Source organism: Crocodylus siamensis, chromosome 2 (assembly GCF_052110815.1).
Source record: "Crocodylus siamensis isolate JL-2025a chromosome 2, ASM5211081v1, whole genome shotgun sequence".
Taxonomy (NCBI): domain Eukaryota; kingdom Metazoa; phylum Chordata; order Crocodylia; family Crocodylidae; genus Crocodylus; species Crocodylus siamensis.
The window spans coordinates 23,269,758-23,292,806 of NC_143396.1; the positions used below are offsets into that span (position 1 = coordinate 23,269,758).

Here is a 23,049-nt window from a genome sequence, read left to right on the forward strand (position 1 = left end):
GTACTCACAAGGTCATCTAGTCCAGTCCCCTGCTTAAGATCATCCCAGACTAAACCATCTCAGCCAAGTGTCTGTCTGACGTGCTCTTGAAAAATTTCCATGGGTGGAGATTCCACAACTTCTCTGGACAACCTGTTCCAGCACTTGACCACCCTCGTAGTCAGAAAGTTCTTCCTAATCTGCAACCTAATCCTTGATAAGTATAAAATGACTGACTTCAGTGGAGCTTTGTGAACTTTCAGCTGAGGAGCTGACCCAGTATATATATATTTTTATCGTACTGGTCTAATTTTAGCATGAAACAAATGAAGCCACCATTCAGGAATGATTCTGAAGGAAAATGGTTTCATAGTTTCATAGTTGGTAGGGCCAGAAGGGACCTGAGCAGATCATTAAGCCCAAGCCCATGCCATTGCAGGAAAGAGTACTGGGGTCAAATGACCCCAGCAAGGTGATTGTCAAGCCTTGTCTTAAAGACCCCCAGGGTAGGAGCCAGCACCACTTCTCTTGGAAGTCGGTTCCAGATCCTAGCCGCCCTGACCGTGAAGTAGCACCTCCTGATATCAAGCCTAAATCTACCCTCTGCCAGCTTGTGACTGTTATTTCTAGTCACTCCTGGCAGTGCTCAGGGGAACAGGGACTCCCCCAGTGCCTGCTGGTCCCCTCTGACTAGTTTGTAAATGGTCATTAGATCCCCCCTCAGCTTTCTTCTGTGGAGGCTCTCCTCGTTGGGCCTGCCCTGCTGCCCCCTGATCATGTGAGTGGCCTCCTCTGGACCCTCTCCATGTTGTCCACATCCCTCCTGAAGTGCAGCGCCCAGAGCTGGACACAGTACTCCAACCAGTTGGCCTTCCTGACTGCATGCCCACACTATTGGCCCATGTTCATTTTGGCATCAATAATGACTCCAAGATCCTTTTCTGTCTCTGCACTGACAAGAAGGGAGTTCCCCAGCTGTAGGTATGCTGCTAGTTCTTCCTCCCCAGGTGCAGCACCTTGCACTTGTCAGAATTGAAACCCATCCTGTTCTCATCTGCCAACTCCTATAAACTGTCCAGGTCCGATTGCAGCCTATTCCTCCCTTCTAGCGTGCCCACTTCTCCCCACATCTTAGTGTCATCTGTGAGTTTGAACAGGGTGCATTTTACCCCCCTCGTCCAAGTCGCTGAAGAAGATGTTGAATGGTGCGGGCCCTGCGGAACCCCACTGCCCACATCCCTCCAGGTCGAAAATGACCCGTCCACCACCACTCTCTGGGTGTGGCCCTCCAGCCAGTCAGACTGTGTAGGCATCGACACCACCGTCTCCTAGTGTTTTAATGCGAATGGGGTGAGAGACAGTGTTGAAGACCTTCCTAAAGTCCAGAAAGATTATGTCCACTGTGAGACCTGCATCTAAGGATTTTGTGACCTGGTCGTAGAAGGCCACCAGGTTGGTCTGACAGGACCTGGTAAATAGATAGGAATGATTAGTAACATTTAAGTACAATAATTGGACAAAACTCAAAGGGAGCATCTGCGCTAAAGATAGATTTACTTTACAAAATTTATTTCAAGAAATCTAAGTGTATGTAATTCTAGTTATTGAACAGTTTTTCAGTAGATAAAAGCATAGGGCTTGCTATGTGTAACAGGGGGGCTACCAGGGCTGATCTCCACGAGGCCCACCCACCTGTTCTTGGGCTAACCGCCCACTTTTTTGCCCACCACGCCTTGGTCTTAACTGATTAATTAATAGATGTAATAAGGCAGGAGGCAGCCCATTTTCTGCCCCGCTGCTAGAGGGCCCTATCTGCAGCTCCACTCCTCCCCTACACCGCAGCCCAAGCCTCGCTGATGACATCATGATGTTCTCATACGTGCCGGTCCCCCACAATGGGGCCCAGAAACCTACTGTAGGACCCCACCTGGGTTTCCTCCTTTCAGGCAGACTCTGCCATCATACCAGGCTATATATCGCCCTGCCATTGGTTCCCCTTTGGGTGTGGTCCCCTCACTGGGACCTTAAGGTCACACTAGCCCTGGCCCACCTCCAAGCCAGTCGGGACCCCAGGCCCCTGGCTCTTGGTCTTCCCTCTTGGTGGGCCTCCTTGCCCTTCTGACCTTCCTGGTCCTGGCCCCCACCTGGGCCAGTCAGGGGACGCTCTGGCAGGCCCTGATGTATGACCTGTACTCCTATCCCAGGGTCACCCTCTCTGGGTCCTCTTTTATGGACATGGGGAGCTGGGGTACGTCACACCATGACTGGTGCCTCAGGATCTCACAGGGGACTCTCACTCCAGCTGATGTTATCTTTGACCCACACTCTGCCTCCCAACGGTGGAGGACTTATTGGGGTCAGGGCTCAGCTCTCGCTCTCTCTGGCTGAGCCCCCTCTCTCTTCACAGGGCTCCACATTGCCCTTTCTGTGGCTTCTGATCACTTCCCCCTCTTGCTGTGGTTCCACAGCGCTGGCCCCCTCAACTGGGGCTCAGATGTTATATTTGACCCAAACTCTGCCTCCCGGCATTGGAGGACTTACTGGGGTCAGGACTCAACTCTCTTGCCCTCTGGCTGAGCCCCCCTCACACTGGAGGCTCCACAGTGCTCATAGCGCCCCCTTTACTCAAGGTCTCAGGGCTTCCCTCCACAGGTGGGCTCAGGTGGCCATAGCCGTGCCTAGCCCCAACTCTCCTCCTCGGGGTCTCAAACCACCACAGGGCTCAGTCAGCCTTGGCCACACCTGGCCTCCAACTCTTCTCCTCAGGGCTTGCACCTCCACAAACACTTCCAGTGTATGCGACCCACCCTAAGGTGAGGGCTAGGGGTTAAGGCACCCCAACCCAGCTTTCACTGGGGTGATCACTGGCCTGGCATTTCCTGGGGGCTCCTGTGCCACTGGGAGCCCCACCAGGCCACCCACTCCTGGAAGGGTGTAGTTTCCAGTCGTACCCAGGACCAGGAGCCTCCTGCCATCCCCTACAGCTCCTCCAGATGAACCTCAGCAGCCCTCAGGCCAGGCAATGTTGTTGCCTCCCCAAGCAGCCAAACTGCCTTCTTTATATAGGCAGCCTGAGCCTAAAATGGCTGCCCTGATTAGGCACCTGGAGGCTGCCAGCTCCAGGGCCTTAAAGTGGCAGGTACACATACTGCCTTCCTACACTATGCACACATATTTTGAAGGCAAAAAAAATCATCTCTCACAACAGCAAAACAGTTGTTCCTAGGTCCTTGTATAATCTTTTATGTTACAATATAACCTGAGGTGAGCAAAATACGGCCCATGGAATGGATCCAGCCCACCAAATGGTTCACCAAATGAATATCCAGCCTGCAGCCACTCCTCTAAAGGAGAATTGTATCTGGCCAACGGTTGCCTTGTCTTTGGGCGCCTCTCACTCTTCTTCCTTCCCTTTGCTGTAGTCAGCTGCAACAGCAGCAGCAGCAGCAGCAGCAGCAGCTTTAGCATCAGTGGCCTGGAAGCCACTCTGTTCCCCAGCCTGGCCTGCCCTGCCTACCCCCTACCCACCAGTGTGCGCTCCAAGGCAGGAGGCACTGAGATCCTGGCCAGGCTTCTGCCCGACGAGACTGTCTGTGTGCAGTTCTGACCCTGTGACCATTTGCAGACCAGACAGCCCAGCCCCTGATGAGAACTGAAGCTCAAGTATGGTTTACCCCACTGGCAGGGGAGGGTGTGAAGAGATGGCCAGGAGCCATGGTTTTCCAGGCCCTTCCAGGTTGGTCCAGAGCCTGGTAGGGCATGGGTACCACTAATATGGTGCCATGCTCCGTTCCTGTGGACTGGTTCAGGCTGCACCACATGGGTGCACTGGAGCAGCTGGTACAGTTCCTGAGTGACCCTGGTGTGGCTCCTGCCCAACTCCGAGTCCCCGGCATGCAGCCAGGTTGGGCAGAAGCCAGGCTGGTTACTCCAGCTGTGGCCACGTGGCCTGAAGCAGGGCATGAGAACACAGAGCAGCACGGACCCAGCCTGGCCACCTGCCAAGAATTCAGGATGGGGGAGGAGGTGCAGGGAGAAGTGAGGAACACAGCATGGCACCAGCCTGGCCAGATCTGGATAACCTGCAACACCTGGCCGACTTCTTCTTGCACCCCGAGGCCCCGAGGCCCTGGCACATTGCTGGGCTACAGCTCCCACATGCCACTTTAGGCCATGTTGGTGCAGCTGGAGTGCCTGGTGTGGCTCCTGCCCAACCCAGCCACATGCTCATGACTGAGAGCTGGGGACAGGGTGCAGGGACAGTTGCTGGGAACTCTTTTGTGTGTGTGTGTGTGTGTGTACACGTGATCAGAAACCAGTTCAAATCTGTAACACAACAGAACTTCACTGCTCATAAACTGCTTTCAAAATGGCCAAAAGTGGTTTAAGATAAACCTGGATGGATGTAGTGTCAGACTTACTGAGTTAGGTAAAGTCAGTTTATTGACCTTCTGTCCCAGATCCCCTCCAGATTCAAGTTAACTCACAGTCCCTCAGTATCCCAGGATGCTTTGCAGGGTGGGTGGCCTTGCCCAAGCTGTGTTCTCCAGCTCAGGCCAGCACCCACAGGCTTCTGGCCTGGGCCACTGCAGGCATGTAGCTGTATTTCCAGAATCAAAATGAATGTCTGTTCACTTGCTTATCAATTCAATCTATGTAGTTTAGACTAACCTGTGAAGATTGAATTGATTCAGCCTGGGCTTTTTGTCTGTCTGTACTTAGCTTGTGTGTATCTGTGTGTGTGTGCGCGTGTGCACTCGCATGCATGCAGCCCTCAACAGTTCACCAAAACTTGTTAAGTGGCCCTCCAGCTCAAATAATTGTCCACCCCTGGTATAACCTTTGCTCTGAGTAACAATCATTCAGAAGATTGACTACATTACCAGAGATTTCTCCTACAAGAAAATGGTACCTATTTGGGAATATCAATTTAGAAACCGAATTAAAGAAGTGCAACCCTACATATTTTGGTCTGAGTGTCCAGTGTTAATTTATTAATGTTGATTCCTTGCCAGTTTATCTTTTGGGGCAGATAAAGTCTTAGTGTAAAGATTGCAGAATGTGGCCTTAAAATGTTGCCAGTGCTAGAGCATTTGAAGAAAATTGGTTTATTAGACTTACCATATTCTGTAAGATTGGAAAGAAGAAATTTATACCAGTGAAACTGCAAGACAATGCACATTCCAGTTCAGATAGTCATGTTTTATAGAGTTTATAGTTTCAAGTTTCCAAAGGCCAAAACATTCCGTCTTGACTTTATAAATTAATACATTTCTTAACTGTAACATTCCCAAAGGCTTTTTTCCTACTACTCAACTTTATCCATGGAAGCTACTTCTTACCAGCTTTAAACAATCAACCAGTTTTAAAACATTTTATTATTAAATGGATGCACTGGAACCTTTAATTATGAAACACTCATTTAAAAAATAGCCCCAAACTGGACAGCAAAAAATGTCAATAGACTTTCCCAGTATATGTAACTCAGGTAAAATATTAAGCACACTTCAGTAGCATAAGAACTGAAAAGCCACAGCTTTGGAAGTATTTAGGGACCTAAGAATGCATGTGGACACTTTGTAGGCATATTTAAGTGCTTATGAGCCTGATTCCCACTGAAATCAATGCAAGTTAGGATTCTAGGGACTTCTGAAAACCCCACAGGGTATCTGATTGCACTTTCATGCACCAAAATGCCTTTGAAAATCTGGTCTTTATATTCTTTAATTCCTAAAGGACATTCAGGGAAGGGGGCCCATGCAGTGTGTGGCTCCCAGCTGCTCCAAAGTTAGAGAGACCTGATCTATACCACTTCCCCACCATTATTGAATACCCTGTGGTCCTCATGACCATTCCTCTTCCGCAACTGCTCCTCCTCCAGAAATCTGGCAGCGATCTGCCCTGAGGGTGCCTGCAGGCACACAACTCAAGCGTGCTGCAGACAGAGAGCTCAGGGTGACAGCAGGAGGCACCCACAAAGTGTATCACTGTGCAGAGCAGCAAAATGAGCAGGGTCCTTCTCCCAGCACCGCACTCAGCCATGCTGGGAGATGAAGTACAAACATACCTAGAAATGGTTTTAGAAAAAATTGCCCTGGTCTTTATTTTTTAGCCAGTATCAGACCTCGTGGCTCATTTGCTATCACGGTAATGTAAAGCACTTCTCTCCATGCACTTTTATAGTGGCATGTTGGTAGATGCTTGATTGTTTTTCTTCTTTTCTATGATTTTTCTTAGCACATGAGGTGAAACTTGACATGTGACTGTGATTTGTGAATGTTACAAGCAGAGATTAGCAGTGTCTCTCATTTTCAATGTATTGTTTTGGTTTTACCATTTGTTTTTATCTACATGTATGCTTTTCTTAGGCTTTTCTTAGGCTTCAGATAGGACACATTCTTCATTCCTTCCCATGGAATACAGTTTAAAAGAGTAACCTATTTTGCTCGTGTTTCAACCTGCCTAATTCTTGGTTTCGGAAGGATAGAGTAAAAAACAAGTGTGTGTGTGTGTGTGTGTGTGTGTGTGTGTTGGGGGGGCAGGAATGTGACCAAGTGAATGCTGTGCAAGGCTTTACCTGGCACCCTGCTCTTGTAAACAGAAATCAACTATTTAAACATGGGTGGACCCTTGCTTGAACACAGTCCATATACTGACTCAAATGTAAATATTCCTCCTAAAAGTGCACTTAGGATCTGCTTTTCAGGATGAATTTTTTTCTTCCAGTTTTGCTTAATGAAGTCACAAACTGGTTGTAACCATTTCTAGGCAAGGAATTGGACTTGCAATTGTAAGAGATTAGAAGGGTTTCATTTGTAGATGTCATTTTTTGAAGGGACAGTCTGTGCCCTTCTTGTTGGAGTTCAGAAGGGTATAAGGAGGACAGAGTTGGAACCCTGTCTGTGCTGCGATCTAAAAAGAAAGGACCTCGGTTTCAGATGACATTTTTAAAGCCACCTAAGGAAGGTCAGGGCCAAACGTAGAATGAAGTTCACAAACAGCATGAGAGGGCTCGACTCAAGAACTTTAGTGAAATCACATGCTATTAAACTTGCAGAAAAATTGCCTAATGCTTGCTTACCCTTTATATATGCTATGGCTGCAACTGGCATTTGGTATCTGTTCACAGAAGCAGATCTAGGATTTTATGAAGGGAAGTGCTGGAGCAGCAATTGGCATTGCAGGGGGGTCTGCTCCCCTGCTCCCAACCTCCTCCCCCCACCTCCCAACTGAAGCAGGAAGACCAGCCCCTGAGGGCAGCAGCTGGGGGCTTTAAGTCCTGAAACAGGTAAGCATTCCCGCCCTCTTTCCCTTCATACTGAGAGGCATGTTGCCTCCCCTCTTCATCTCCTCCCTGCCTGCCACTGCCAGTATCCTTGCTGGCTGCGCTGTCCTGGGGCAAGAGGAGCTTCTGTCCCACTCTAGCCAGGCTGTGTGGGGGCTGGGCTCAGGCCAGAGTAGTGGCAAGAAAGCAAGTTCCCCTTCCCCATGCATACTGCAGGACTGTCAGGGGTCACCTGGGTGGAGGAGGCATGGAGGTGGAACCCATCCACCTGCCACTGCGCCCAGTGCCCTGGGCTCAGTATAGCCCCCATGCAGCCTGGCTGGAGTAGGAAAGGAGATCCCTTCACTCTTGAAACACTGAAAAGACTGGCAGTGACAGACAAGGGAAGGGGGGAATAGGAGTGCAAGGGGTAGGGAGAAGACATGCCTCTGAGCATGGAAAGAAAGACGGAAATGCTTACCTTTGGACCTCAAAAAGTTCCAAGCTACTGCTTCTGCTGCGTGGTCAGAAAGGGGATGTAATTGTATCACTTCACCCCTCTGGATCCATCCCTTTCTGTTCACATCAGTTTTCCAAGTCTTTATGAAATGAGCCCTTCCCGAATGAAAAAATATGCATCTGAAATGAAATAACGTATGAAAAGACTTGATTCCATCTTGGCTAGGAATAGCCTGGGGAGTGCACAAGGTGTCGGCTGTCAGTATTCAAATAAGTGGATACTCTAAACCCCAAGAACAGAAGAAACTAGGAAACCTACTTTAGAAACAAGATGCAAAAGGGCATTAGGTCAATGAAGTAAACAAAACATTGCCTATTGACTTCAGTGGATTCCCTGGATCAGGGTCCAAAACCTCTCAATGCAACTTGCTTGATATTGAGCCTCTGCACGTCAGCTGTCAGCCTGGAACCTTGCCTGAGCCATGGCACCCAGATAATGAGCTTCAGTGGCTTCTATAATTTAGTATTTATCTGCCTGCTTAAAGTTAAAGACATTGCAATGAATCTTGAATATGTGTTTTTCCCATAAGCTTTCATAACATTTTTAATACTGATCTCATATAGGGACTAATTATGTAATTTATTTAAAATATGAACAAGTTCATTTTGTTGAATAGTGGGATGGCATTACCAGTTACCCAAAGTTATCCTCAGTTATATGATGATAGATTGTCAGATAAGAGATGTTACAGAATAACTGCAGTGTGTGAAGTAATTTGTATATTTTAAATACCATATTAAAAATCATCTTTAGCTTCCTGGATTAATTACCTAATTAGGGGATATACTTTATATGCTGTGCTGCTGTAAATGATTTTCCTTGTGCTTTGGGATCCATCACAAGAGATCAGGTTGTTACCCTGCTGGTAAAACAGAACTCCTCTGTGGTGTGTCATGCCTGGAGATATAGGGCAAGGTACATACAAAGAGCCAGTAGTCCCTCTTCTTTGTATAGGTACATGGGGCTCAAAGGGCAGAAGGGAAGATGCAGAAACCTTCTTCTCATTGCACACCTTGTACCGCACACAAGGCGGGAGGGAACAAGCCCTGTGTGAGCCATGGGGAGATCACAGGCTGCCCAAAGGGTTCTGAGGTCAGATGGGATCATGAATCTGTATTTTCTTCCTCCTTGTGCCACCGCAGTAGTCCACTGATTGGGCAGGCTCGCTCAGCTAGCAGATTGTATGCATAATATGAATGACATTGGCCAACTCTGCTATTTTAGACTGTCTCTGAATGCCTTAGTCAGGCTCAACAGCTGGTCGCCACTGCCATATCCCATAGTCAGCAGAGCTCCTGTACACATTTTGTGATATCTTTTAATGTTCATTAGAAAGCACCTTGTGCCACCACTTAAGCATTTTTTCCAATTGCCTAATTACTTAATAGGCTGAAATATTTATCAAGTATGCAGCCTAATTACCCCATAAATGATAACTCTGAATACTCCCCTGGGAGCCTGGCACATGGTGAATCACAGTTGTATAATGAGCCATGTGCTAATCTTGGAAAAAGCCTCCAGGAAGCCTGCTGAGCCACAGCAGCAGAGTAGGGTAGGGGGAAAGGAAGGCAACACTTGTAGTAATCATAGAATCATAGGAAGTTGGGTAATAGTACAGGTTGTGAAAAATGCAGTAGTGTGAAGCAAATGTTGTCCAGGTGATTATAGTTGGCATCCTTAGGTTAGATGCAGGTTACCTCAAATTTTGTGGGAGATTAGTTATTTCTTGATGAGATAGTTAAAATTAGGGAAAAGTTCATATTCTCACATTCAAGAAACGAAAGGGGCATATTATAGAACAGAGTAACTCTATATTCACATTGATTAGCACTTATTTGCAAGAATACCTACTGCTCTACGTGACTCAGGGTCTCACAGTCTTTCCCAGTTTATTCAACTGGTGTTGGACCTGAACAGTAGCCCAGAGCCAGTTTCTATACTTATGCACCTGGATTGCATTTCTCAGAGGTTTGGGAATGTTAAAAGTATTACTGATAGAGATGAGCTGGTAGGAAGAATGTAGATGAAACAGTCATTGTGAAAAATGTGAAGCAGAATGACTGTGTCACGGATGGCCCCGCGAGCGGCCGTGAGCTCGCGAGCGCCCCTTTGCCGTGCCAATTAGGGTGATCTGACACCCTCTACTCGCCCGCCACGTCTTAGATCTTATTGGTTCAGTATGGGAGGCTGCCTACTCGCACCTAACGGCGCCGCAATGGTATCACTACCGCTCCAAAGTGGGGTCCTCTCCCCCAGCCTTATGGGCAAATGCGTGCCTCCAAAACCTCCCCTTTAGCACGCCCCAAGCCTCGCAGCTGTCCCGGGGGACGTTGTCTGGTCCCCTTCCTGTTCTGCGCCCTCTCCGGGCCTCGCCCTCTCTCTGGGGCCTGTACCGCGCTCTCGGCGCTCCGCCCTCTCTCTGGGGCCTGTACCGCGCTCTCGGCGCTCCGCCCTCTCTCTGGGGCCTGTACCGCGCTCTCGGCGCTCCGCCCTCTCTCTGGGGCCTGTACCGCGCTCTCGGCGCTCCGCCCTCTCCGGGCCTCGCCCTCTCTCTGGGGCCTGTATCGCGCTCCCTCGCTCTGCGCCCTCTCCGGGCCGTATCTGCGCCCTCTCCGGGCCTCGCCCTCTCTGGGGCCCGTACCGCGCTCTCTTGGCGCTACCCCCTCTCTGGGGCCTGTGTACCGCGCTCTCCGCACCGCGCCCTCTGCGGGCCTCGCCCTCTCTGGGGCCTGTGCACCGCGCTCTCCGCGCCACGCCCTCTGCGGGCCTCGCCCTCTCTGGGGCCTGTGCACCGCGCTCTCCGCGCTTGGCTCTGCGCGCCTCCCGCGCTTGGGGCTCAGGTGGCCGCAGCCGTGCCTGGCCCCCTGGCACTGTGCCCCTACTGGGCACCCGGAGCCCCCAAACTGCTGGGGAGCCCCGCTGAGGCCTCCTCGCTCCCCTACAGCCTCACCCGGTCCTCCGGTGTAAACTGTAACTTAAAGCCAAGCCCGAACGGCTGTAACAAAATCAACGAAGAGCCTACCTGCTCGTAAAGCCAATGCTCCGTCCTACCTCTCATCAGGGCGATCTTGTTCCCTGCATCATTGCAGCCTGTTAGGGGTAAGGCTGCAACCCCCGACTCTGGCCGCTCAGCTCAGCCGCAGAGCTCCTGCTTCTGCAGCAGCCAGAAGGGAACTGCTCCCTAGGCTTTGGCCTAGCTGTTTATAAGGGCCTGGCCCTGCCCCCTTCTGGCCACATGACCGGCCTGGTTGCCCTAGCAACCCCCATCTGTGTTGCTCCAGGCCTCTCCTCTTCCTGGGCATCTCCTTAGGAGCGGGGGGCGGGAGTGCCCCGCGACACAACCCCCCCCCTTAAGTTCAACACTCACCGGGCCGGTCTTCCATTCTCCAGGCAGTGTTCTCCCTCTAAAGTTCTTTTCTTGGTCTTTCGGCAGGTATCCAGCAGCGTATCTTAGAGGCGGAGGTTTTGAGGCGCCTCCTACCCGCCTTTTACCCGAGGGGCAACAAGTGGGATTTCCTGGGACGTACCCGCCACAGGTAGCCCCCCCCACCTTCGCTGGCCTCGGTACTTTACCTACCACGCTAGCTGAGTTTCTGCCTAGTCCCTGGAGACTCCTTCTCTTGTCCAACCTCATGGGTTCTTCCTTCACTGCAACTGGTGAAGTTCTAGCTCTTGTTTCCCCATCTTGGAAATCCTGGAGTTTGCCCCAGATCTCCCACTGACAGCTCAGCGCCTTTCTTGCATCTTCCTCTGTGCAGAACTCGATTCTCCCCCGACCTGTGGGCCACCCTCGGGGTCCTTTATAAATTTCCACGAACGCCACCCTGCCTATTCTGGCCTCGAGGGTTCTCTTTAGTACCCTCCAGGAGGTTTTCCTGGGCAGACCGTTCACATAAAGTTGAGATCTCTTCCTCTTCTTCTCTCTACCTTTACCCGGCGGCTCCGTCTTCCTTCTACCTTGCCCCTCGCCTCCATCCGTTCTCTGGGGCTGGGCTATGCCTCCGTTTACTGACCCGCTTCCTGTATTCTGCTGTCTCAGATGGGAGACTCCTGCTGCCTTCCCTTTGTCTCTGCAGCAGCCAGAAGGGAACTGCTCCCTAGGCTTTGGCCTAGCTGTTTATAAGGGCCTGGCCCTGCCCCCTCCTGGCCACATGACTGGCCTGGTTGCCCCAGCAACCCCCATCTGTGTTGCTCCAGGCCTCTCCTCTTCCTGGGCATCTCCTTAGGAGCGGGGGGCGGGAGTGCCCCGCGACAGACTGCTTAAAGGCACACTGTATAAAATATACCACATTTAAAAGCAAGTGTGTGCAATTATAAGTGCAGTTTGAATTCAGATAGACATAATGTAATGCCCAGTTATAATTGGCTTAGAACACAGGACTTAACAAAAATATTAAGTAGGATTTTTCATGACAGCTACTGACCAGGACCTTGCCTTTTCCTCATCTTAAATTCATCACCTCCAGCTATGCAGTAGTGTACACTACTTGGTTCACTGGCTCCATATTGACTTGTAAGGAAGTATGATACCTACCAGCACCACTGGATTTTCCCTGGAGAGCTCCCATCCAATTACTGACACAGCTTAAATCTATTTAGCTTATGCCATTTGACCTGGCAATATGGCCTCGGGTTAATTATGGTTTTGCCTTATTATAACTTTTGCACGTTAATGTGATGTTGCTCAGTATTAGTTCTGAAGATATCTTGGTTTCATTAAGAACACAGCTATTCTCAAAAAAACCCACTTCTCTGAATTAAATAAACATTATAAATCTACTCAGACTGGTTAGTGGCTTTTTAATAGGCCACAGAAAAATAGAAACAAGCCTCATTAATTTACAGAAAAAGCATAATTTTTTTCTAAGCTAACATTTTATAGGGAGTTTCCGGACATGCAGTTAATTATCTTTATTCTGGCAGACACTGTCATAAGCAAATATCTCTACATGCTCATTAAAATGAGCATTATCTGAGAGCATGAGGCTTCATATTATGATGGTTGCCGTGCTCTACAGATTTATCAGAGCTTTTTTTTTAATTCTTAGGTATTACATCCTGCTTCTTCCAAAGTGTGTGTAAGTTAGGAGAGCAAACCATATAATAATAACAATGTGCCTAGTCACATCTTTTTTTACAGCAAACTTTAGTTAGTGCCAGTATTCAAAAGAAGTGCAATTAAGGTGAACAACAGCTATAGCTGTATGTGTGCTAGATGTGTTTTTTAACAACAAGAAGCCTTTCTTAGGTTACACAGATTGTGGTATTGTGGACATCTGATAACATCTTCAAGCAAAACAAACTTCATAAAGCAAAGTTATGAAAAAGTAGCAGTACTTATTATTTGATTATTATAATGTAAATCTCCAGGTCGGTTAGGCTGGATTAATTCTATACAAGTCAATCAAGTCACAGTGGCTTAATACCAGCAGAGAGAATCAGGCCCTTAGACCTAGAAGCCTTGGCTATTAAAAAAAAATGTTTATTTGTGGACAGGGTCACACCACCTTCCGCTGCTACTATCCCCAGCTGACCTGAGTTTGGGGCAAGCACCAGAGCCATTCCTGTCCCCCACCACTGCCAGGCTCAGCAGGGAACAGCAGCAACAGTCGGCAGATTTCCAGCTGCTCTGAGCCACCCCCTCCCTTGCCGACTGGGATAAGGCACTGAAAGGAGGAACACACTCTCTTCTACTGCTGCTCCTAGCTGATACAAGCACAGTAGGAGCCCCAGAGCCTCTCCTGCCATGCTGTAGTACAAGAAGCAGCTGTGTGGAAGCTGGGCTCAGCTGCAGACAGTGACAGCAGTACACAGGTTCCTCCTTTCAGCACCAACTCCCAGCCAGCACGGTTCACCTGCAGGGGATGGGTGAACAGGGACCAAGTACTAGAAAGAGGAACCTGTGGATTACCACCATTGTTCCTGAGCCTGAGGTGTTGAGTGTCCCCCAGGTGAGTCCAACACCCCATGTAGCCACTACAAACTGCTCCCAACTACAGCATGGCTGGAGCAGCTATGCGGTTCTCCCCATGCCAAGGTCAGTGGGGGTCAGTGGCAGCAGTGACAAAAAGGTATCTCCTTCCTGCACCTGCTCTCTGCATGGCTTCTTGGTGTCTCCTTTTAGCCTGGGGACTCCAGCTATGCCTTTACCTTCATCCTCCCATGGTCTGAGGAACATTGTCCTGCACTCCCCTTTAGTAAGTCCTGGATCCACCCATGCTTATATAATAATTATGTACACATATTGTCTGTGACCAGTCAGGAGTATTGTAGTGTGTACAGTTGCAAGTTGAACTTTAAATTTACTGTGTCTTATGCAAATTTTTTCCCTAATTGATTATGTCAGTGTAGCCCTTAAATTAGTAGCAGTTTCAAGTAGGATCCCTGTTTTACCCTGTGCTTGGTACAGCACCAGCAATGCTGTCAGTGTACAGTAAATGCCATTTTTCCTTTTCTGAACTGGAAAATATCAATGATAGACATAAGACCAGTCATCATCCCACTATGATTTTTAGATTAACTAATGATAGTGAGCAGACATGTAGAATAATAGTAGTCTCATGCTGAAGGTTTTTAAAGGAAACATTTTGTGATGGAAAATGATGGAAGACACACAGTGATAATGAATTCTCTCCAAAAAAGTTGGTATACAGTTCTCTAGGGCTAGGGACAGGCATTCAAAAAGCCTGAGCCTGAATTGATTCAATCTTTGCAGGTTAGTTAACCTGGCTAGGCTCAATCACTTTGTAACTACACAGACATCCCAGAAATGCAGGCACATGCCTGTAGCAGCTCATGCTAGAAGCCAGGGGGTGCAAGAGCAGCCCTCCCTTCCCTTCTACAGGGCTGAGCTGAGGGGGGCATGGCCAGCCCCAGCAGGATTAGGGAGGGGTTCCCGCTTCCTTGATAACAGAGCATTTATGAGCTCTGTTCTCAGCATTTATCTCCCCATCAGACAACAACAGCCTCTCTCATTAGTTCAAACTCTTCTTAAACAAAGAAGGTATGGAGGGACATTAACAGCTGAGCTTTGATTAGCTCCAAAAAGCCCTAAGCCAGCACTTCTGTCTGCCACAGCACAGATCAGAGCCAGCATGTGATCTGCTAGCTAATGGTGAGATGTCTGTGTAAGGCAGAGGGGACGGGGGATCCCTGTTTAACAGGGTGTGGGGAGGTGAGAGGGAAAATGGGGAAACTAGGCAGACACTGCTGTGCCTGCAAGTCTCTGCCAGAGCTGCAACCAGTAGCAGAAGGGAGGGGCTAGCCCTACTGTGGAGAGGAGAGCCCTGCCCAGTCCAGAGAGCATGTGAGGATTCTGGGGGAGTCTGGTTTTGCTTAAATGAGCAAGAGGTCTGGGACAGACATTGAATAAACTGGTTTGACTTAAATCAGTTAAGTCTGATACTACATTCAACCAGGTTTATCTCAAACAGTTTTAGCCACTTTCAAACCGGTTTATGTGAACAGAACATCTGTTCTGTTACAGGTTTAAACCAGTTTCTGATCGCTTAAACCAATTTATGTGTAATGTCTGTCCCTAGCCTAGGATGTTAATTTACAGCACACAAACTATTCCACCCTAACTTCCACTCTGAATACTATATCTTCATTCATTGTAAATTCATCACCTAGCATACTATGCATTAATTTTTTTGTGTAAACAGAAATAACAAATACATTACAAATAAATTATAGGGCTGACATTTCTTTCTCAGTGAAAGCTAAGCCGCATACAATTAATAGAGCTTGGTAGGATTTTTAAGCTGCTTTCCCCTAAAGGGATTTCAAAGTCATATCTTGGTCTTATAAAATATATACACACACAAGTTGATATTTCCCCCTCTTCCTTTGTGTAATTTTTAATTTCCTCCGTTTGTTTGACTAATGAGGCCAGGTACCACTTGCTTATCAGAGAATTAATTCTATTCAAGATAATTAAAGTTCAAATAACTGATGAGGGAGAAAATACACTCTTAGATTTTACTGTGACCCGTTCTCCCTAGCTGTATGATCAAGAAAGTCCAATAATGGTAAAGATGCAAAACTGGAATCATGTGTACGGAGAAAAACCTGAATAATTGTCATAATCTCCCTAAACTTTTTTTTCCCTTGGTGTTTAGACCCTTCAAATGCTTGTAGACATTTACCATATTTTTTCCTCAAATCATCATTTAGCTGCACTTATACATATTTAGACCATTTAGCTTTGCCTCAATAAATCAAACTGTCCAGTCACAATGATCATGTTACCTTTGTCTGAAGTCTTTCTAGGGTGAGATCTTTCTGGGATAATATTTTCTTTAGGACTCAAGGCCTGGTGTTTGCGGAGAGCAGCCCTGACATTGCTTTGGGCAGCAAAGATTGCATTGGTGTCAAAAGTGGAGACTTAAAGTTAAGGAGGCAGTGTTTCCCCAACATGTTACCTGAGCATGGCACTGAGGAACAGACTATGGAACCTGGGAAGCTGTTTTCTCAGTCACTGTGAGAAATAATGGGCAGGTGAAGAAGCAGTAAATACAAATTCCCTTCAATCAGGCAACTGAATTGAAAAGCTGGAGTAAGATCATACTTCCTCCCCCATCTTCAACTTTTTTTCCTAGGTTCTAGCAATACTGGAGTTTTGTAGCTCACACCTGTTGTGCCCCTCGTCACGATCATGCCACGCCAGTGTCCTTTCACCAGCACAATATAAGTTTGAACTGTGAGAAATAAGCAGCTGGCATCCATAAAGAAAAAATCTACCCAAATAAATATAATGCCTTTTTATAACATTACAAAACCAGTGCAGGGAATGAAGGTGATGTCATATCTGGATTTGATACATTGATAGCATTGTCCAACACAAATTTGTTTGAATAGGAGCACAGGCGATGCATGGGTGAGTACGTGCCTCCCCTGAGATTGGCTGCCACCAAAACTGCCATCGGCTTCTGCAGGCAGTGGCTGCTCGGACCCCCCGCCCCCTTTTCTGCAGCCGGTAGTATCTGTGGGCAGTCCCCGCTCGCTATCCCCCCGCCCCACCAACATCGCTGCCGGCAGCTACAGTCGATCCCCACTCACCACTGCCAAAACTAATGCCAGTGGCTGCAGGCAGTCGCCACTTTCCACCATGGTGCCCCCCCGTCTCGGAAGGCACCAGTCGTTCATGGATAGGAGCACTAGTTTTTGGGTGGCAAGTTGGCAAATGGTTCGTACAATGGGCAAAAATAAATAGTAATATGCTGAGTTTGACAGGAAAGGGGGCATTACAGAGTTTGGGTAAGGAATGATCTTTAGTTCGTTCTCCTGAATTAGAAGAATGGACATATGACGGGTACACTGCGTACTCCGCACTTTCCAAAGGATAGCTTCACCCCAGAGGCCACACCCAGATGAGCAGGTAAGGTTGCTGGCCCCAGCCTGCCCTAATCCACCCAAGGTAACCTGCTGCCCACCAACAAATGTCCGTGTTTGTCTGGACATGCCCAGAGCATAGCCACTGTCACTGCCAGATCCAGTCCCACTGCTGGAGCACCCCAGCCATTCTGCCCCACACCCACTGCCAGGGGCAGGACCTCCGTGGGCAGAGTGCATGGCCGTGGGCAGGTGGGGAGCAGTGTTCAGGAGCAGGATGGGTGGGCAAGGCTGGGAGTGTGGGGTGGTGATAGCACGGGGCAGAGGCAGAGTCACAATCCACTGCCCACACGGCCCTGCAGTGGCCCCAGCCACTTTCCATATGAGGGACAGAGAGTGCCTTTACCAAGACTAACCAATACCCTAGTGGCTAGGCCATTCTGGGAGGATTTACATTTCCTGTGGCTGAGATGACCTAGAACCCAGGCCTCCCATGCTCTGGGTACGTGCTGTAACTACAAAACTGGCACATAGAAGGTAGGTACTACCAGTAGTAGTTTAAAGCCAACCATTAGAAGATGATTCTGCACTCTAGGTCTCAAGTGAACAGAGATACCTAACCTGAAGGAAGAGAAGATCCAGTACACCTCTGTGCTTAGTGTTTCTGTCGGCCAGCTCCGGGCAGCTCCCTGCTCAATGTCCAGAGAATCCAGGACCTCATAAATCTCCCCATTGACCACCTAGAGAGCTTAGGTGTCTGATCCGGTTTCTTCAAATCACCTTCTTAAGAGTCCAGATGTCACATTTTTAGGGTGGCCAGAACCTAACCTGTAGGCTCCTAGAACACAACTCCAGATTTTGCCCTGGAAACCTAAAAGTTAGGCATTGCATGACATAGCTCCTATATTGGATCCAGCCCCCAGAGCTAGGTTTTTTGTTGGGTTTTTTTTTTAAGTAAATGGTTAATTTTTCACTTCAAAATTATTTCATCTGCTATGTGTAAACTGTCTAAGGAAATCCTTGAAAGTAAATACAGTCATCTGCTCTATAGACCACTGTACTTGGAAATTATTAGAATGTTGTAAAGATATATTTGTGATTCCCTAAAAGAAAAAGCCGTTTGTTTTAATCTCACTCCGGTTGCAATCTATTATATAGATTTAGAAGAAAAAAATGACAAAATTTGGAACTTCTCTTTCCTTTTTGTATGCGGCTATGGTTAGCAGCTAACTCAAGCACGGCTCAGAACACTGAACAAATACAAAGGACAAAAACAAAGGCATTCCAGCTTCATGTAAAAATGTGAAGAATCTGTCAATGTACTGAAAAGAGGAACTTTCACTGACAGTTTCGGAGTTTGGAAAAAGGGGGCGGTCTCTCCCCGAACCGAATCTTGTCCTAGAATCATGATCCGGTCCTGCAGTGAAAGAATTCTCTGAGCATAACTTCAACAGATTACTGGGGCAAAGACATGCTTTACAAATGCAGCCATGGAAAAACAATCTATTTGGACGAGCAAAAGATATCTTGTTTCATTTTGTCTTTGGGGGCTTGGGTGCGGTTTCAGATGTTGTCCCTCATAAGGGAAGTGATGAAAATGTCCGTAGTTTAAACTGTCTAAGAAACTTAGAAGGCATGAACCACAGGGGCAGGTACCAAGCGTACCTTCCAAAGAGAATGGCTAAAGCAGGGGTGGGCAATTATTTGGGCTTGTGGGCCATATAGGGAGTTTTGGTAAACTATTGTGGGTCAGGTCAGCACCCGTCTCCCTATCCTTCACCCTTTGCAACAGCTCACCAAAACTCCCTAACTAAATCTGCTCTGTGGTGGGCCAGGTGGCTGGGAATGGGGCCACGGGCTAATGGTGAGATGTCTGTGTCAGGAAGTGGCATCTGGGAGCGGGATGGATGGGCAGGTGGGGCCAGGGCTGGGATTGCAAGGCAGTGACAGCATGGGGCCAGGGCCTGGGGGCAGAGCAGTGATCTGCTTCCCATACGGCCTTGCAACAGGCGCTGCTTCCACGAGCAGGGAGAGATTGTGGCTCTGCCCCAGGCCCCAACCCCATGCTGTCACTGCCCAGTGATCCTGGGGTCTTTGTGAGGACCGGCCAATACTTGCACAGGCAGGGTGCGTGACCAGGCAGATGGGATGGGGCTGTAGGCAGGCAGGGAGTTGCATCCAGGGCTAGGTGCAGGACAAACAAAGCTGAAAGTCAGGAGAAAGAAAGCGAGAGCCTGATTCCATATACTGCAGGCTAGGACATGTGGCTGAGCGTGGGTTGAGTTCCTGTCTCTGCTCCTAAGAGGGATTACATTTTTTAATCCAGTGGTTGTCTAATGCAAGTGTACAAACTTTCCCAGGAGATTGCTCTAAGCACCTGATTACAGGTTAGGATGGGTGGGAGAGAAGGGTACCTTTCACCTCCACTGTGGGACCTGTGCCTCTTTGCTGGAAGGAATGCAAGACCCGAGAAGTCAGAAAGAGGGAACCCTGGCACTATGGCTAGTGTTGAGGACACTTATCTGAGAAGGAAAGGTCTGGGTCCTTTTTCCTGAACCTGGATGTGCTTCTTTTTTGGTCCTGGGACAACCTAAAATGTTTACCAGTTTGGGAACTGGATCCCAGGATTCCCCTCTCAGTTGAGTGCCTGACCACTAAACTGTCCCTGCCTCAAGTATCTTATACTCATCCCAGCACAGTGGCCCAACCTTTGTTTTGGCAGCTCGGCACCTTAGGACTGATTTGCAGAGCTGCTGAGCCCCTAAGCTTGAACTAACCCCAGTGGAACTCACGGACGCCGAATCTGCGAAAATTGAGCTCCACTTCAAAGGAAGTCTTTTTTGAAACAGGCAGTTTGTCATTTTTGATGATTCACTTGATTATATCAGTTTTAGGTGGTATAATCTCTGCCTAACTGAAGCTGTGAACCCTGCTGGATAATTGTAAAGTGCTTTGTGGGAAATTAGCCCATGTTAATAATTAAAATAATCAGGTGCATTTATCATTTTATAAAATGTATTTATTCTTCAAGGTCTTTTCTGTGAATATAATTATTAGGTATTAGGCATAATTTTATCATATAGATTCCTTATCCTACTCCAATGAGAGGTCTTTATTTTTATAATTCTCTTTTTCATTCTGTCTCAATTTATATTGAATAATCTAGAACATCAAATAATAGTACAGTTCCTGCCATTTCAAATTAACGTTATCTAGTATATCACTATGATATAATTTTATGCCTACTGATAAGCACATTTTGCATGTAAGAGCTTTAGCAGCATGATCTCTCCTTTGTTATGAGACTGCTATCATGGTGTCTACTGGACTCATTAAATATCAAAAAGAAACAAATCCACCTCTGAAATTACATTTTTATCAGTCTTTCAGTTTCAGAACAGCTTAAATTGGTCTTGGTGTGTTCTGACAGCAGGTTTTATGTGTGAGGAACAATTTTTCCTTCCCAAAGGCTAGAGCTTCTTTTTGTACAAATAAGCCATTGCTTTCAATAAGCTCGCTTCCTAGGTGCTCTTACTTTATTTGGTTTAGATTCTTTTCCAGACTCATATTGGGGATTTGAATATAAACCCTAATACATTATACTGTAGTGTGGGTTAAAAATCAGAAGCGAGAGAAAGATACTTGTTTATGGAAGCACTTACAATTCCTTTGTATTTTCATTTTCAAGAGGCACTTGTCCCCTGAGGAGTTCCAGGAAGTCTTCAAAATGAGCATTGAAGAATTTGATCGTCTGGCACTTTGGAAGCGGAATGACCTAAAGAAAAAAGCTTTGCTTTTCTAACCTCTCTCAGACAAAATATGTGCTTACTCAGAACAAAAATAGTCTTGCCAGCACTATCATATGCACTTGCTGTTGAACCATCGTCCAGCTTCGTTGTGTTTAGTGTGTGTGTGGGGGGGTAAACAAATGAAAAAGATTATACGGCAATGCATTGGAATAGGGATACTTTGCTAATCTTGCATGACCAGCTGGTTCTGTCAGTAACTCCTGGTCCTAGGCAGTTTACAACATATAAAAATCTAGCTTTAAATTAATTGTTGCTTGCAGTTATTGTTTGATGCAAAGAAATTTTAGATGGGAATGGAAGGACATGTCACCAAGGTGAAAGAAATCCATCTAGCGTTTTGTTTCACTGAATTTTACAAAAATCCAGTGAATGGATGAACACTGAGTTTTTACAGGGGGAAAAGCATTAAAAATGTGGTAAAGGCCAAAGAAAAGCATGTCAGCAAGTAAATACTGCAATGTTTTGTGTGAAACTTTATAGGAATGGAAGCAAAACTATGAAAGCACCTTAAATCTAGCTCTTATACACTAGCTGCAAGCTGTTCTTTAAATGGCCACGTCGTATGCTCGGCACCCTGAGCGCACTCCAAGAAGCATGCCCAAGACAGCGCGCTTGAAGATGGTTCTGGGTTCATGCTCTGCTAAACTGGCTACACTGCATTTCCAGTCTTTACTGCACAGTGAGTGGGAGCCTGCTTCTTGGCAGTGCTAGCCGGGCAGGGTGGACATGCCCTAAATTGAAATTCACTATCTTTAAAGACAACACCAGAGTTTTTATTTTATTAAAAATAGATTGTGATGTAATACAGCCATGATTAAATATGTATAAAGAAACTGTCTAACAAGTTAATGTCCCATTCATCAGGAAAACAAAAGCCTTATACGAAACTGGTTCAAAGGTATATTGTGCCAGTCACTTGTATTTTTCCTTTTTTTTTTTTACATTTCATGCTGATACAAAACCCATGCAATCTTAATTCCATATGGATATGTCTGCCTACAACTTACTATCAGTTTGTAACTATGTTCTAGGGTAAAGACATAATTATTTCCTCCGTTCTTTGGCTTAATGTTTTAAGCCTTATAAAATATGATGGCATTTAGGTAGCTGTGGATTAACATTTCAGCATAAAATGTAACAAAAAATGCTTAGTGTGCTCTATCAATAATATATACAATTGTAACCAAATATAACTTTTATAAAAGCCCTCATGCATTAATATCTGCATGTTTCTGTACAAATCAAATAAAAAACTATATAATATTGGTGCAGTACCTTTCAACTTATCTTTAACAGGCAAAGTTAACAAAATCTAAGTATTTGAGATGAACATTAGACCTCAAGAGCTCTTCTTGCTGAAAGATAATATTAAATTTAATACATTCATGTAGTTCAAGTATGGTTGATAATGAAGAATGTATTAAAGTGAATTGCTAGTTTTATGTGATACTAAAAGAGAATTACAAAAAAGTACATTTTTCAACCATATGTCAGTGTTCTGCATTTTTACTGCCTTGAATGTTTGTACTCACCTTCTCATCACTTTGTCTTTTTGCATTTCTTTGAAGTAACTGGTTAATATATGCACTGCTACATACTAGTTCAACTGGTCCAGCGTTGAGAAATTGTAACGTTGAACATGCCTTCTTCCAATTAACATTGATAATCCATGCTGTTGGAAATAAATATTTTCTCATGATCTAAATGTTTTGTCTGATAATACAAATGTTTAGAAAAATAATTAAAAAGAAAACATAAAAACAAAACCTGTACTAATCATTTTCACACACACACAATTTCAGGTTGATGTGTAGCTGTGGGTATGATCCTTCCATGATACTGATATTTAGCTCCCATTAAACCTACTGGCTTTCATGTCCACATCTAAGGAGAGATAGTGCCCCCTAATATTCAACACAGAACTGAATGTTGCCTTTGGTTATGGAGTGTGGGAGCCTCCCAAGGGAATTTTTACCTACAGTAAATAATATAAGCTATTCAGTTGTATTGCCCTGTCATGACATTGATACATTTCCATTGTTCCAGCAGGCCACACAACTCAGTACACACAGATATTCTGTGTGCTGGATGGTTAAGCTCTCCATTTGTAATGATTCTTTCACATTCATAACCAAAATGTTTTT

The 23,049-nt window shown here is 46.6% G+C and overlaps 1 protein-coding gene across 12 annotated transcripts in view; it reads left to right on the forward strand.

Annotated features, from left to right (window-relative positions):
• ABLIM2 (actin binding LIM protein family member 2) overlaps positions 1 to 22,671 on the forward strand; it is a 270,175-nt gene extending 247,504 nt beyond the window's left edge. For all 12 annotated transcript variants that reach the window (XM_090035514.1, XM_090035516.1, XM_090035518.1 and 9 more), the window contains one exon: positions 20,785 to 22,671. In XM_090035514.1, the coding sequence (XP_089891640.1) occupies positions 20,785 to 20,898 (114 nt within the window). In that variant the 3' untranslated portion in view covers positions 20,899 to 22,671. The remainder of the gene's footprint in view (positions 1 to 20,784) is intronic.
• The last annotated feature ends 378 nt before the right edge of the window (positions 22,672 to 23,049 follow it).